Below are 14,972 nucleotides of genomic sequence, written 5' to 3'. Positions count from 1 at the left end.
ATTTCACCTATCAAAAGAAGTCTTCGTTTGACGTTTGGTTGCGGCGCCGCTCAACATTTCAAATCCATCAATCAATGACAAGAAAGAGTTGACAGGTAAAGAATACTGTAACAGACTAATACTAAAACATCAAATTTCGGTAGGTTTTGAAATGAAACATCAGGATTAAGTTTTCCAGAAAACTTTTCGCTATATAAATTGACGTTAGACGCTATAAACAGATTAATCGACAAGAGAGATCGGTTCGTTTCCCAGTTTAGCTATAATATACACAATATACTTAAAGTTGCCTTGGCCACCCCCTTGCCACCCCATGTATAAAACTCTAGTTCCGCCACTGGTCTTGGCTTTTTTGAGGTGTATGTGTGTATGGGTGTGTGTATGTGTGAATAAGAGGTGAAAGAAATTGAGTGAGAGAAAGATAAAACAGAGGAGATGTTTAAGCTGGGAGGTGCAAGTTGTTGCTCCTACAGTATGTTAATGCTGCTTTGCATGTTCAAAATTGTTTATCTCATCACTGTAAATTGTACTGTATTTGGAAACAGTGTTATGGTAACATACGTACATGTTAAAATACCTCTTTGTTTGTTCTGTGCTCTGCTGCACTTTACCTTATTACAGTGTACTGAATGAGATTTTTAAGCTGGGAGGTATAAATATATCCACACTGTTAATTGTATTGTGTTTGATTAATTAATCGCTGTGCTGTACTTTAGTGTGTGTGTGTGTGTGTGTGTGTGATGCATTGTGTCCTTTTTGCACAGCATGAATAAATGAAAAGAATCATTAAGAACTTTACTGGCTCATAATTTTTTATTAGAGCGTTTGAAAAAGGAATGACTGCCGAAATGTATTTGCACCATACCGAATAAATTATTTTGTGTGCTTGAATGTACCCTGTACTTGGCCCCTGAATGTAACATGTGGCCCCTTAATGGCCCCTGTTACAGAAAAATCCTAGAACCGCCACTGCTTACAGACAACTAGTCATATCTTCCGCTCCATGAAACACAACTCAGTAGTACACATATATGGTTCTTTAATGTATTTGCATTATACTAAAATGCGTTCTTTTTCAATGGGCTGTATGCTGTATGTTTTCTTTTTCAATGGGCTGTTTTCAGTGGGCTGCAAACAGTATGCGGCTGAAACAGGTAGCCTAGAGCATCCCAAATGTTTCAACATTATCAAATTAATATAACATTATAGTCATTATGACCTTTAGAAATATGTTTTTTGAGGAGGTTTGGTAGTGCACAATAGGCCCCTGTGGCACAGCCTAAGCTTTTGTCCTTAGTGGCATTTTTTCCTTGCATTATTTTACTTTTATACATTTAAAGTAGTTTTGTAACCAGTACTTTTACTTGAGTAAAAAGCTTGAATTGATACTTAACCTCTACAGAAGTCTTTTTAAACCCTAGTATCTATACTTCTACCTGAGTAATGAATGTGAATACTTTTGACACCACTGACCATAGCTCCTCTCTCGGCACCCTGTAATATGCTTTCTCTAAATCCACAAAGAAGCAGTGCAGTTCATTCTGTCTATCTCTGTACTTCTCCATCAACATTCTCATAGCAATGTATGCTTTCTCTCTGTCCTTTGCCATGTCCCTCTTCAATCTGCACTGCGATTCCTTGTAATCCTGAATACTTTCTTCTGTCCTTTCTATGTCCCACTTCTTTTTAGCTAGACACTTCCTCTGAATGCTGTCCTGTTCTTCCTCGTTCCACCACATTTCCTTATTTTCTTTTCCCCTTCCAGGTGACACACCTACAGTAGCACCCTCCTACCTGTCACCCTGGTCACTTCTGCTGTAGTTTCCCAGTCATCTCAAAGCTTTTCCTGACCACCCAATGTCTCAGCTTCTGTCTGAACTTCCACTACTTGTTCTCCTTTTCACTCTAAAACAAATAACTTATTATGAATAATACGTTATCTCATGTTCCACGTGTCCATTTGCACTGATTCCAGCATTGAGGTGGCTCATGGTGAACTCCCATGTCCTCTCAAGCTTAGGGCCAAATTTCAAGGTATCCCCGGCGATCCCCAAAGTTGACTCTGACTCTGGATGGTCTTTCTATTTCATCATGTGTAGCAGTAAAAGACCACCAAAACACACTATTCTGTTCTTGATGATGATGTCAAATAGCAAATATTAAATATCACTGAACCAAAATGATAATTTTACTGAAATTATAATTTTTCTTCTAAATCTTTCAATCATTTAATGAATTCAAATATGCAAGTGCTGCTATACATACTCCAGGCTCGCTCCACAAGACTCTCAAACAGCTTCATCCATCAGGCTGTTGAACTCTGTCCATTACCTTTCCCTTCTTCCATCTACTCCTAAACTTTAAAAAAATCTACAGCTCATTACACTTCTTCTTCATGGCACACAAGATGCTTTAACTCTCTGCATACTGTATATCTGACACTTGCACTTTTTACATTACAATTTTTTTTAAATTGTATTTATTGCACTAATATCACACTGCTGCTATATGATTTGCACCTTAAAAATGACTTCATACTCAGTACTCAGAATGTTTACATACATTTGTATAAATATTTGCAACTGTCACTCTTTACATTCAGATTTCCAAGATATACTTACTCAGTTTATTTATGCTTATTTATTAAAAGTATGATGCTGTTACATCCATACATCTGTTTCTATATTGCACTAATTGCTCATATTGTAATACAAATGCTCTGCATTGTATTGCTAATGTAAACACTTGATTTGAGCAAGAGAAATGGTATTTCGATTCCTCTATAAATGTGTACATATGGTTGCATTCACAATGAAGAACCTTGAACCTAGTGAACCATGTCCAACATACTGTACACACAAGTCTTCTAAAATATCTTTTGAAATTCTGATAATGTTTTAAGAAAAAAAATCTTGTTTATAAATATTTTCAGTACCTTTCTTAATTTATTTTATATAATTAATGAGTTACTACCTTAATTAATATCTTCCAATTGTCAGGAGTAGACAAATTGTCAAGTGAAGACAGTTCACATGAGTTTAACAAACTTGTGAAATATTTAGATTCTGCTATTGTCAATAAATCCACCATCTTGTTTTCCTCCTTATATTACTTCTGATTCAGTACAGATTCACAGATTAAGTAACAATTTTATCCCTTTTGGTTTTTTTCACAAAATATTCCTAAGACAGGTACAATGTGCTATTGTAGCAGAAATTTGAGCTACATGCCCAGGTAAGCACTTTCAGTTATCTGGTTCTCATGTATCAGCCCAGCTCTGAGAAACAGCACTTACTCACTAAGACTTACTCACATCCACAACAAGAAGGGCACATTGTCTCTTGAGCCTGTTCTTTACAGTGGGTTTGCAGAAATGGCATTTAGATTAAATGTGATTGCATATAGGGCAGAGTAATTTAAAACTTCTAAAATGACTAATTTCAGTAAAAGGCTAAGAACGAGACAAAATAGGATTATGGAACAAAAAAGATATTGCGGAATTGGTACAAGCAAACAATAAGGAACAAAGTTACTGAAATCAATATCTGACACCAGAATAGTAAAGTGAATATGGAAGTCCGTGTAATGCAGATTTGGGGATTTTTTCTGACTGCAATGGGCTGGATATTCATTGCTTGTTCTTTAGCTATGGAGGGATGGAAGGTGGCTGCTGTTGGTGGCCAGGGTGGCAGCTCTGTTGTCTACATTACTTGGTATTGGTCCAGTCTGTGGCGGACTTGCTCCACTACCGCTAATGCCGTCTCCAACTGCTATGACTTTCCAATGCTCTGGTCCGTTGAGAGTAAGTACAGGCAAAAGTCTAATAACACTTATTCAAGTTATTGCTGCTGTGGTGGTGTGCATATTTTCCTGTTTTATTGAAAACTTTTCAAATAATGGTGTGCTGTATGAAGAAAGCTATTTAAGGTACTGTAATAACGCTTATATGTCCAGATTATGTCCAGATTGTGAGGGCACTACTAATGGGTGGAGTATCCATTGGCATGCTGGGGTTCATTCTGAGCTTAGTAGGGATGGAATGCACATACATAGGGGGCAAACAGAAAGAGAAGAACAGAGCCATCTTCACTGGAAGCCTCTGTCATATGACCAGTGGTATTAAAATTACATTATTATCAACATAGTTTTGACAATGACTGTATGTCCATTACAAATGAAATTAATTGCTTTGTTGCTTTTTTTTTTAATTGTTCATTTTTGAGGTGTGTTGTCTGCAGCTGGGTATGCAGTCTATGCTCGCAACATTACAGCAGAATTCTTCAACCCTAGTTTTGAATTAAAGTAAGTACTCTTTATGCATCTAAGCAGTTCTAGGATCCTGCCCCTCTTAAATGATCAAATAATCAGAATCATTGGTGAAGTATTACTATGATCCATCAAAAAAAAATTTGTCTTGTAAATTGTCATATATTTTTAATTACTGTGTTAAAGATCAACGTAGTTTTGTCTTTTCATTCATTCATTCATTCATTCATTTTCTACTGCTTATCCGAACTACCTCGGGTCACGGGGAGCCTGTGCCTATCTCAGGCGTCATCAGGCAACAAGGCAGGATACACCCTGGACGGAGTGCCAACCCATCGCAGGGCACACACACACTCTAGTTTTGTCTTTTGTTTTGTTTAATTTCAGGTTTGATCTTGGCACACCATTGTTTGTTGGATGGGCTGGCTGTATATTTCAGTTCACAGGAGGTCTCTTATACATGGTTTCAATTTATAAGCTCTGGTCTCTGGACAGGAGGTGAGTTTACATTTAGATACTGGGTTGATAGAATTATCCACAGACCAGAACAGGAGAATCTTATCAAAACTGCTTGTTTTAAAAGAAATCAGATTCTAACTATACTGTATAAACAATATGTCTACAGGAAATTTGTGGATATAGCTCCTGCTGAAGCTGTAGCCCTGCAATCCATCCCTACAAATATCTCCATCTCTTCTGAGCCTAGCAGATCCACTGTGTCTAAGCTCTCCTTAAAATCATCTTCCACTGTGTCTTGTGACTCAGATAACTCTCACCATCTTTCTAAAGCCTGATCTCACACACACACACACACACACACACACACACACACACACACACACACACACACACACACACACACACACACACACACACACACACACACACACACACACACACAGAGTATATATTACATTGTGTATCCTGTTTATATTATTTTAGAAAGCTTTAGATTTTCTATGCTTTTTATGTCAATGCTTTTACAGAATTAATAATATTTAATTCAAATACTTAATTCAAATGTGTACTGTACCTAAAGTTATGCAAGCAAAATTAACAGAATAAGCCAGGCTTATCAAGATAAATGCCAAAAATGTAAATGTTAGATAACTTGCTTTGTAGAATACCCCCCACCACCCTTGATGACCTTACTAAACTGTGTTTCTGTTTGTCTTCTTGTTGAATGTTTGAACAAATAAAAGTGAGTGTTAAAATCTGCCTGTCTTCCTCCGTACACATGGACTAGGTTCTACATATACACTACTGTGCAAAAGTCTTAGGTCAAAGTCAGAATTTTCCCAAAAAGTTGTAGGAACCCCAAAAACCCTCCAAGGCCAAACTTAAAAGTCCAGAGTCATACAAAACAAAATATATAAGAAAGGCAATCAGCAAAATACAAGGAACAGGTGTGCAGAGGCAGGAACAGATTAAGAATGGGGATGGGAAAATACATGTGAGCACAAAAGAAAGACACATGGCACATGGTGTACAAGCCATCCATGACAGTGTAATTTTTAATCCTGTTGAAGTTGATGATTTCTAAAGGCACTGAATACTTCTGCAAGGCACTTTATATGAAATTATAAGAAATATATGAAAATCCTAAAGAATCTGAGGAAAGAGTAATTCTGATTTTGTGTTGTGATGCTATTAATGGAAACATATTTAAAAATTTCCACAATTGGTAATGCTAGAATGAGGGATTAAACACCCCAATTCAGGCAGAAAATCAGAACTGGAGCAGCACAGTAATCCAAACATGATCCAAAGGTGATTTTATGTTGAGCCAATGTGGACTCCACTTTGATGTCTTGAGGTAAAAAGCTTGGGAACCACTGATTAAATTATCAGTTTAATTTGACTTCAATAACTGATGACACTACACTTAACTTCTTCAATCCCTCAGATGCCGCTGCTCGGATCTCAGCATGTCTGGTGGACATATCATCATGAATGATGGCTCATCAGTTAAACCCCAGTCCCAGCAAAACTGATCTGCTGGTCATCCCAGGTGATTCATCCCCAGGTCAGGATCTTGCAATATACCTACACGGCAATTGGATCTCCCCTTCATCCACTTCTCTTAACCTTGGGGTAACCATGGACAATCATATGTCCTTTTCCTCGCATGTTGCTAATGACATGCTCATGTAGCGTTCTTTTCTACAACATTAGAAGGATTTAACAATTTTTATCCATACAGGCTGTTCAGGCGGTTGTTCAGTCTCATCATTTTGAGACTGGACTACTGCAACTATCTGCTGGCAGGTCTACCTGTGAATGCAATTCATCCTCTGCAAATGATACAAAATGCAGCAGAATGTATTGAAAGTATACATTAAGACTCTTTTCTTTTCTGGGACTGAGTTTTAGGTTTAAGCAGCAATAGGAGACAATGGGAATTGTTAAAAGCACTATACAAATAAATTGAATTTGAATATAAAGTTGCTTTCTTTCATTTCATAAATATTGTTAAGATAAGGAATATGATGTCACTACATAATGCAGAAACAATAGTTCATGCATACTGTAGGTATGCCAGTGTTCATTACGTTGTTGAAGAGATTATGTTATTTAACTTAACATACTGTGGTCTCTTGGTCAGGAAAACCAGTATCCAAGTGCAAAGGATGGTGTTGTTTCAAAGGTCAGCATGTTTTTGATCAGCTTGGAGGGGATGACTGTATTAAACAGTGAACTGAAACCAACAAAGAATTCTTGTGTGTGTTCTTGCTATCCAGTGAGTTAGTATGGTGTGCAATTCTATGAAGAGAACATTCTTAGTGCTCGTGTTTCTGGTTTTGAAATGTGCTAGAACTAACCGCTCAAAGTACATCATGATTATGCTACAGGGCAGTAGTAATTCAGGCACGCTGGCTTATAGTACTTAGGCATCAGAATGATGGAGGTGGTTTTGAAGCAAGTGAGCACAATTGCTTGGAATAGAGACAGATTGAACCCATCAGTCAAAACCTCACACAGTTGTTCAGCTCATGTCCTGAGCATAAGTCCATGTATGCCATTGGGGCCAGCAGTTTTATGTATGTCATCTCAGCTAAGAGCAGCAAAGACATCTGTGGTGGAGAGTGTGAGGGGCTGGTGGTTCTTAGGGGGCTTAGTCTTAGTGGTTGTCTCTTGGTTATCTTATTCAAAGCAAGCTTAAAAGTTGTTTAGCTCATTGAGGAAGGTGACATCAGTAGATGAGGGGGCAGAGAAGATGGGAATGTAGTCACTAATGGCACGGATACCCAGCCAGATATACCCGGGTTGGAGTTGAAGAAATGATCTGCGATCCTCAGCTTGTCGTGTTACATGGCCCTCTTGATGACCCTTCTCAGATCAGCCCTGGATGCACTATAGGCCTGTACCTATCCTGTACCAAGCCTTCTTTTCAACCATGGCTTCTGATTAGGGTATGTGTTAATCTGTTTCTGGTTGGTAACACTGTAGATGTTGGCATTAATGTGATCCAGAACAGAGGATGTGTATTTATCAATGTCTGTGTGGGAGTCATAGGTAGACTGAAAGATAAACATTCTCCAGTCCGTTAGTTGAAACTAGGTGTTGTTTGCTAATGGCTGTGTGCAGTTCTTTCATTGTAAGCTTAGCATTAGCATCCGGTGGGATGTATGCAGCAGTTATTATTGTTGAAGTGAACTCCCTCGGTAGATAAAAAGGGTCAAGACTTAATCATAAGGAATTACAGGTTTTCAGAGCACTGTCAATGATAGCAGAGATCATGTACCAATTTTTGTTCACGTAAATGCAGAAACTTCTGTCTCTGACCTTACCTCTACTGTTCTACAAGTGTAGCATCTGGCCAGCTCAATAGCGCAATCAGGAATCCCACTATTCAACCATGTCTCTGTAAAGATTCAGATGTTGCAGTCTATTTATCCTGTGTTGTTAGAAATATGAAGTCAAGGTTAATCTATGTTGTTTGCTAAAGACTGCATATTTGCAAGGAAAATGCTGGTTAAGGAGACCCGGTTTGGTATTAGCCTTAACTTAGCTCTCAAACCACTGATCTTCCCTTGTGTTAAATATCAACACCATCTGCGAGCACTTCAACAGAAACCGAACAAAAACAACACTTATTTGAGAATGCTATTTATAAAAATAATAATTCAGTATCCACAACCGTAAAACTTGTTGGGTTTGGTCATCTCCCTCTACAACTGGGTCCTATACTTCTTTTTATGATGGGTGACTGCAGGCAGTCAGGCAAAATCTCCTCCATCATCAGCACCCAAGGGCTGTGTGCTTAGTCCACTACTGCTGACTCACAACAGCTAAAACCATATCACCATGATTGCTGATGTGGACCACTACAGCAATGTTTACATAAAACAGAAAAAGTGTAATGCCATGAAAATTGTGACTCTGATTATGGCATAGATTTTGGTACCAGTTGGGATGATCTGAATATTTCAGAAATTGCTAATGAGGAATTACACAAACAGTAGTCTCCAGAGTTTTCACAGAATGGTGCCCCTCAAAAATCCTACTAGAATTTCAGTTTATCCTATATGATTTTTCATAATTTTAAAAATCTTATTACATGGTGAGTATTAAAAGAAATTTCTAGTTCTCCAGTTTGATCAGTACAGAACATGGTAAAAAAAAACTCTGCATAAAAGACTTCTCAGGGAGCTTTGTCAAATCCGCAAACATTTGCATGCTAGATGGCTTATATAGGTGTACCATCAACAGTATCACTGGCAAGCAGCAGGCAGCACCCCAGTTCTTTTAATCTGGCACCAATCTGGATTTTAACAGGTTTTGTTAGGTCAAAGTAAACTGAAACTGGTGTTCAAGAGACCAGCTGCTTCACATCCCACACTGCATCATCATGTTTTCTGCCAAAGAGCCATCAGAATATTTAGTTAAAGAGACAGCAGTTGGCTTGAACTCTGATTATCTTGGAAAAAACTTGGCAAGCTATGTGACAAGGATGCCTGTGGTCAATGCAAATATTAATTTTGTCTGCATATTTTTTTTTTAAATCCCAATGTAAAAATTGACTTTTCAAATGTCTAATTATATATGCTTAGCCTACATTTTTTTAATAACACATCTTTTATGAATGTGACAATTTCACAATTGCACAATAGAAGAATGCAACAGTTACCTAATATTGTAACTGTAATCCAATACATTTGCTAAACGTAATCTAAAAATTGGGTGAAGTGAAACTATCGCCCTCAAAATTAATTCTTCTGTCCCACTAAAACCTGATTGTCAGCCTCTTTATTTGCAAAAGTACATCTCATTACTGGTATTCATCTCTTAAATAAGAACTCAAGTCACATCTAACATGTTATCTGTAGCCAGGCCTGATAACTAAAATTAAATAATGTGCTAAACTTTTCTTCTTAGAGGGCACTGGGACACATAACAGTGCTGCATGGTCAACTGACACGTTAGTTCCCTGGGAAAAAAATTATGGAGTCTTTGTTCCCCCTCTGGCCCATATGATACCCTATACCATACGGGTAATGTCCTTTTGTCTTATAAACAAGTGGTAATTAGAGAAACTGCCCTCATCAGATAGCCTCAGCTCAGTTTTGAATAGATACACACCAGATATGAGTATCTGCTTACTTTGCAATACCATAGACAATTTCCATTTTCAGGATTCATCATGCATAACAAGGGAGGTTGTCCTTCAGAGCTAGAATCCTCAGAGTTCTTTTCTCTTTCAGCATCATTATTTCTGTCAATTCATGTAAAGCTTTGTTTACTAAAATTAAGCAGGATATTTCCTTCTCTTGGAGTCTTAGACTGTAGTATGCAGCCACCGAAATGAGGCGCACAGCTGTGATGTATATAGAAATTGGTTGTTTTATATGTTGCATTTGTGGATGGATGCTGAACTGTTCTACTCTCCCTACTGAGTACTGGAATTTCTCTGAGGTAGGTGATGCTGTACTCACTACGGTCAACTACTACTCCAACCTGTGGATGGATTGTGTTTCTGACACCACTGGTGTTTCTGACTGCAAGTACTATCCTTCACTGATGGCCCTTCCAGGTAAAGGCCTGCATTCTTGAATTCTCACTATAAATTATATTAGCATCTTATTCAAACAAAAAATATAATATACAGTATTGTCCTTGAATATTTAGACATTCATGAAGGTATCATTTTAGCTGTCTATCACAGCATATTGGGGTTTAAATAATAAAAATTAAATAGATATAACAGTGCATATAATAGATAATATTTTATGAGAAATCATCCTGCTTTGTCAACTGTTAAATCATCAAAAATTACAAGAAAGTTCTAATGGCAGTTCTAATGGCAGCCATACATGTCCATAGCAAGAGACTATGCTTCACATCACACATTGTGGTCCATACAAAGTAAAGCTGAAACTCTACACTATGGTATGGCTAAAATTGCTGTGTAAATTGAATGGACCTACTTTAAATATAGACCTATATGAAATGTTATAATTGTATTTTGTGGATTTGCTTCTTAAGTCCTGCACCCTTTCTTCAGTTTTTTTGCATATCTGCCGTGCTCTGGCCATTGTCTCTGTAATTCTGGGATTTTGGGGTGCTGTGCTCACCTTGATTGGAATGAAGTGCACCAAGATTGGGGGTTCTGAAACTGTAAATGCAAGAATTACATTAGCAGCAGCTTTAACCTTTATGGCATCAGGTAGAACATCATATTTAATTTCAGATACTGTTCTATTTTCTTTATTGCTCTTTTCTGTTTACTGACATAAACCTTTATCACAGGGCTGACTGGTATGGCATTGTATTCCATGTGGGGAAACAGAATGCGGGCAGAATTTGTGAATGTAAACTATAAGCCACAAAAGTAAGTAATTAAGAGCATGTCAGTGGTAATTGTATATTATACGCTATTGTAATTTGTGGTTAATAAACTGATCGGCCCAGCCAACTAATTATTCTGATCTGGTAATTAGCATCAACATCAGCTGATCAGTCTGCAGACATGATTGATTATAATTGAAGTGCACCCACCTTTTGTTCAGCTCCAGCAGTACAAATCACAATTTATATTGCCTTCATATGCAGTGAAACACCTCAGAGAATGCATTAGCACTGTTGTTCCCAAATATCTGAATACTTAGCTCTTAAGAAGTTAATTTATTTAGTTAATTGTGTAACCTACTACTTATAAATTAAGCTTTGAATACTATAGGCTGTATAATCTAGCCACAGGGGTTTCAAGACAGTGACCTCTGTGCCCGTCCCAATCCCAGATGGTTAAGGATATAAAGATGGTTGCGTTAGGAAGGGCATCCAGCATAAAACATGCCATGTTTTTTCACATGATTAAAACATGTGAATCGTCAGTAAGAATAACAGAACAGGAAAAGCCAAAAGTAGAAGAAAATACTATAGGCGGTATATAATGTGTTTGTTTCTTGTCTTTTATTAAGGAATAAAATCTTTAAACATGACTTTAATCTAATACAGCTCATAACACAAATGCAACAAAAGCATAAAGTTTGTAAAAGGCATACTTACTGTAAATTAGTGACAGCATGTCAACATTAGCAACAAATACGACACAGAATAGAAATTATTTGGATAATTATATCTGTATTGGCTATTTTTAATATTTTATTGTATTCTTGGACTGTAATCCATTTATCATTACAGTCTTTACACAGTGTGTAAAGCATTCTTTTTTTTTTCAGATATGAACTTGGTGCAGCATTATTCATAGGATGGGGAGGTTCCAGTTTGCTTATTTGTGGAAGTGCAGTTTTGTGTTATTTCTCTGGGAGAGAGGGATTTTCTTCAGGGTAAGTTTAATAAATAATAAACTAAATAATACCAGAATTTCTCAGAAAAAAACATTATATAAAACAAATAATTATTGATTAATCTATCCATTTACAACAACAACTCTTCCATGGAACAGTATTCCTAATGCTACTCTTTCATCCTCTCCTTAGATCAAATGACTCACTATTTCGGCCAGATGCTTACACAAGAGCTCGATCAAGAGGGACATATATAACAGCCCGAACCAGAGGGACCTATATGTTGCCCTCCTACTCCAAGCCCACTACAGCTATTATGTCCCCCATATTCCATTCACGCCAAGAGAGCAAGGGAAACATAAAAACACAAAGGACATACAGAGCCCATAAGACACCTGCCTCCATGCTGCTTAACATGGATTCATATGTGTGAAGGCTATGCTTTGGAAATAAGTTGCTTGAAGGTTTGATGTAGTAACAGAAATCTCATGAAGAACAGATATGTAGCTAACCTAGCTAGAATTATTCTATCTAACCTAGAATAAAATTTATTAATGAAAAAAGGTATAATAGCATGCATCATTCTCTGAAAAGAAAAGGCCAGGTCATGGATAAAAGGTCATGTTGCTCACATACATACATATATTATATATTAATAGAGAGAAAAAAAGTCTTTTTGGCATTAAAAAAAATCAACAATTTAATAATAGCTGTGTTTTAATTGTACAATTTATGTCAGATGTTTAAATCTCTTTCTCCTAGGCTCATTACTTTTAGTGACTCTTAGAAAATCAATTTTTTTTTCATACTATTAACTTAGTTTCTGTTAACACTTCTTGCTGCTATTGAAAACTAATAACTACAGTTACTGCAATTAAATAAAAAACTATGATCATTTTAATCATAATAAAGGAACAATACATTTACAGAGAAAATCAGTCACAAGCTTTGCAAAGAAGAAACATTTTTATATATTAGTTCATGCACGATTGGTAATAACAGGAATAGCTGCACATGAGGCTAGTGGAATGGGACTGCCTAGGACCCAGAAAAAGCACATGTTGTTTTTCTCACATGGCCAGGCAATGAAACCTGCAGGATAAAGAGAGGAGACATTAAAGAGAAAGTGTATTGGATACAGTAGCGTGTTCCTGCTACACAATGTGTTTACGTTTATTTATTCATTTTAGTAAAGGCTTTAATCTCTTTAGGGTCACTGTGGGATGAATTACTTAGTTGTTTACAAGTGTACACAAAAATATGTGCAGGTCAAATGTTTTGCAAGAGCATTAAGGAAAAACTGTTCCATAATGTATCTGCATAGTTTTGGAAATAATTAAAAAATAATTAAATTTTTTTTTACTGTTCACATTGTTTTTATCTATGATAAGTTAATATCAGTAAATATCAGATATTTACTGCAAAATCACATATAGTTTAATATTAACACTATATATATTACTGCCTCAATTTGGCATGGCATGGAGGTGATCAGTCTGTAGCACTGCTGAGGTGGTACAGAAGCCCAGGTTTCTTTGACAGTGGCCTTCAGCTTATCTGCAATTTTTGGTCTCCTATTCATCCTCTTGACAATACCCCATTGATTCTCTATGGGGTTCAGGTCTGTTGAGTTTGCTGGCCAGTCAAGCACACAAACACCAACTTTACCCAACTTTTGGTGCTTTTGGCAGAGTGGGCAGGTGCCAAATCCTGCTGGAAAATGAAATCAGCATCTTTAAAAAGCTGGTCAGCAGAAGGAAGCATGAAGTGCTCTAAAATGTATTGGTAAACAGGTGCAGTGACTTTGGTTTTTAAAAACATAGTGGACCAACACCAGCAGATGATATTGCACCCCAAATAGACTGTGGAAACTTAACACTGGACTTCTAGCAACTTAGGCTATGAGCTTCTCCACCCTTCCTCCAGACTGTATACCACAAGGGTAGCCAAATTCCTTGACACGTCTGTGTGGTGGCTCTTGATGCCTTGACCCCAGCCTCAGTCCATTCCTTGTGAACTTCACCCAAATTCTTGAATCGATTTTGCTTGACAAACCTTTTAAGGCTGTGGTTCTCTTGGATGGTTGTGCATCTTTTTGCTAACTTTCTGCTAACATGCTTGTATACAATTCAATTAACCCTTCTGCAGACCTGGGGTCTATTTGACTTATCTGGAAAGTTTAATGTGTCATAACTTGGGTTTCCTTCCACATATTTGCCTGACATTTACCAGTATTGTTCCAAATTATGAATTTTGCAAGTAAAATAAATTTGGTCTATTTTTGTTGAACTATGTGTTCGTAAAATAAATACTTTCCTCCTCAAGTCCTCCCGAGTCAATTTGACCCGGCCACATTTAGTGAGGCAATAGGTCACACTTTTGCCCTTTTCAGCGCAATGAACATACATACAGACACAAAAATGCACACATAAAATGTCCACTAACACACACACCCAAAACACACACTTATTGGGCATTGCATTTCATTAGGCCTCCAGAAAAAAAAGCCACACATTTGTAAATATTTCACACTTTTGATATGCCTTTGCCTAGCAGAGGGCAGAATATGATCTACAGAAATGATGCTACACACACACACACACACGGTCAAACAATGATCAAAGCATTGGGCATTGCATTTCAGTTGGCCTCCAGAAAAAAAAAAAGCTATACATTTGTAAATATTTCACACTTTTGATATGCCTTCAATGTATTTTTGAATGTATTCAAATCATATTTGTTTTCTCTCTCTTATTTATGAATTTAGTTGCTTCAGTCAGCTTTGACCTGAGCATGTTTGACATGCACCAGCCAGTGGTTATCCAAAATATTTAATAATTTCTGCTTATTTTACTTAAAAACATGGCATAATTTCATGAAGTTTATTGTTTATAAATTAAATATAATAAAAAGTATAAGAGGTGTAAAGTTTTATTCACAATACATTATGCCATG

At 37.0% G+C, this 14,972-nt stretch overlaps 2 protein-coding genes across 2 annotated transcripts; both read left to right on the top strand.

Annotated features, from left to right (window-relative positions):
• The first annotated feature begins 3,304 nt into the window (after positions 1-3,304).
• Positions 3,305-5,482, top strand: cldn10e (claudin 10e). Its single transcript, XM_027146286.2, has 5 exons — positions 3,305-3,802; positions 3,955-4,116; positions 4,224-4,302; positions 4,654-4,764; positions 4,892-5,482. The coding sequence occupies exons 1-5, from the start codon at positions 3,571-3,573 to the stop codon at positions 5,058-5,060; spliced, it is 753 nt and encodes a 250-aa protein (XP_027002087.1). The 5' UTR covers positions 3,305-3,570; the 3' UTR covers positions 5,061-5,482.
• A 4,421-nt stretch (positions 5,483-9,903) lies between these two features.
• cldn10d (claudin 10d) lies at positions 9,904-13,081 on the top strand. Its single transcript, XM_027147310.2, has 5 exons — positions 9,904-10,300; positions 10,772-10,933; positions 11,017-11,098; positions 11,949-12,056; positions 12,210-13,081. The coding sequence occupies exons 1-5, from the start codon at positions 10,072-10,074 to the stop codon at positions 12,448-12,450; spliced, it is 822 nt and encodes a 273-aa protein (XP_027003111.1). The 5' UTR covers positions 9,904-10,071; the 3' UTR covers positions 12,451-13,081.
• Positions 13,082-14,972: the final 1,891 nt, after the last annotated feature.

The sequence above is a fragment of the Tachysurus fulvidraco genome, chromosome 5 (assembly GCF_022655615.1).
Source record: "Tachysurus fulvidraco isolate hzauxx_2018 chromosome 5, HZAU_PFXX_2.0, whole genome shotgun sequence".
NCBI classification, from domain to species: Eukaryota; Metazoa; Chordata; class Actinopteri; order Siluriformes; family Bagridae; genus Tachysurus; species Tachysurus fulvidraco.
This window is presented reverse-complemented; position numbering and strand designations above follow the sequence as displayed.

Excerpts from the sequence above, each read along its gene's own strand:
- cldn10e (XM_027146286.2), top strand. The coding sequence starts at position 3,571 with ATGGAAGTCCGTGTAATGCAGATTTGGGGATTTTTTCTGACTGCAATG. Across the intron at positions 3,803-3,954 it reads AATGCTCTGGTCCGTTGAGA|ATTATGTCCAGATTGTGAGG; the intron begins GTAAGTACAGGC and ends TTATATGTCCAG. Across the intron at positions 4,117-4,223 it reads CCTCTGTCATATGACCAGTG|GTGTGTTGTCTGCAGCTGGG; the intron begins GTATTAAAATTA and ends TTCATTTTTGAG.
- cldn10d (XM_027147310.2), top strand. The coding sequence starts at position 10,072 with ATGAGGCGCACAGCTGTGATGTATATAGAAATTGGTTGTTTTATATGT. Across the intron at positions 11,099-11,948 it reads GTAAACTATAAGCCACAAAA|ATATGAACTTGGTGCAGCAT; the intron begins GTAAGTAATTAA and ends TTTTTTTTTCAG. Across the intron at positions 12,057-12,209 it reads AGAGAGGGATTTTCTTCAGG|ATCAAATGACTCACTATTTC; the intron begins GTAAGTTTAATA and ends TCCTCTCCTTAG.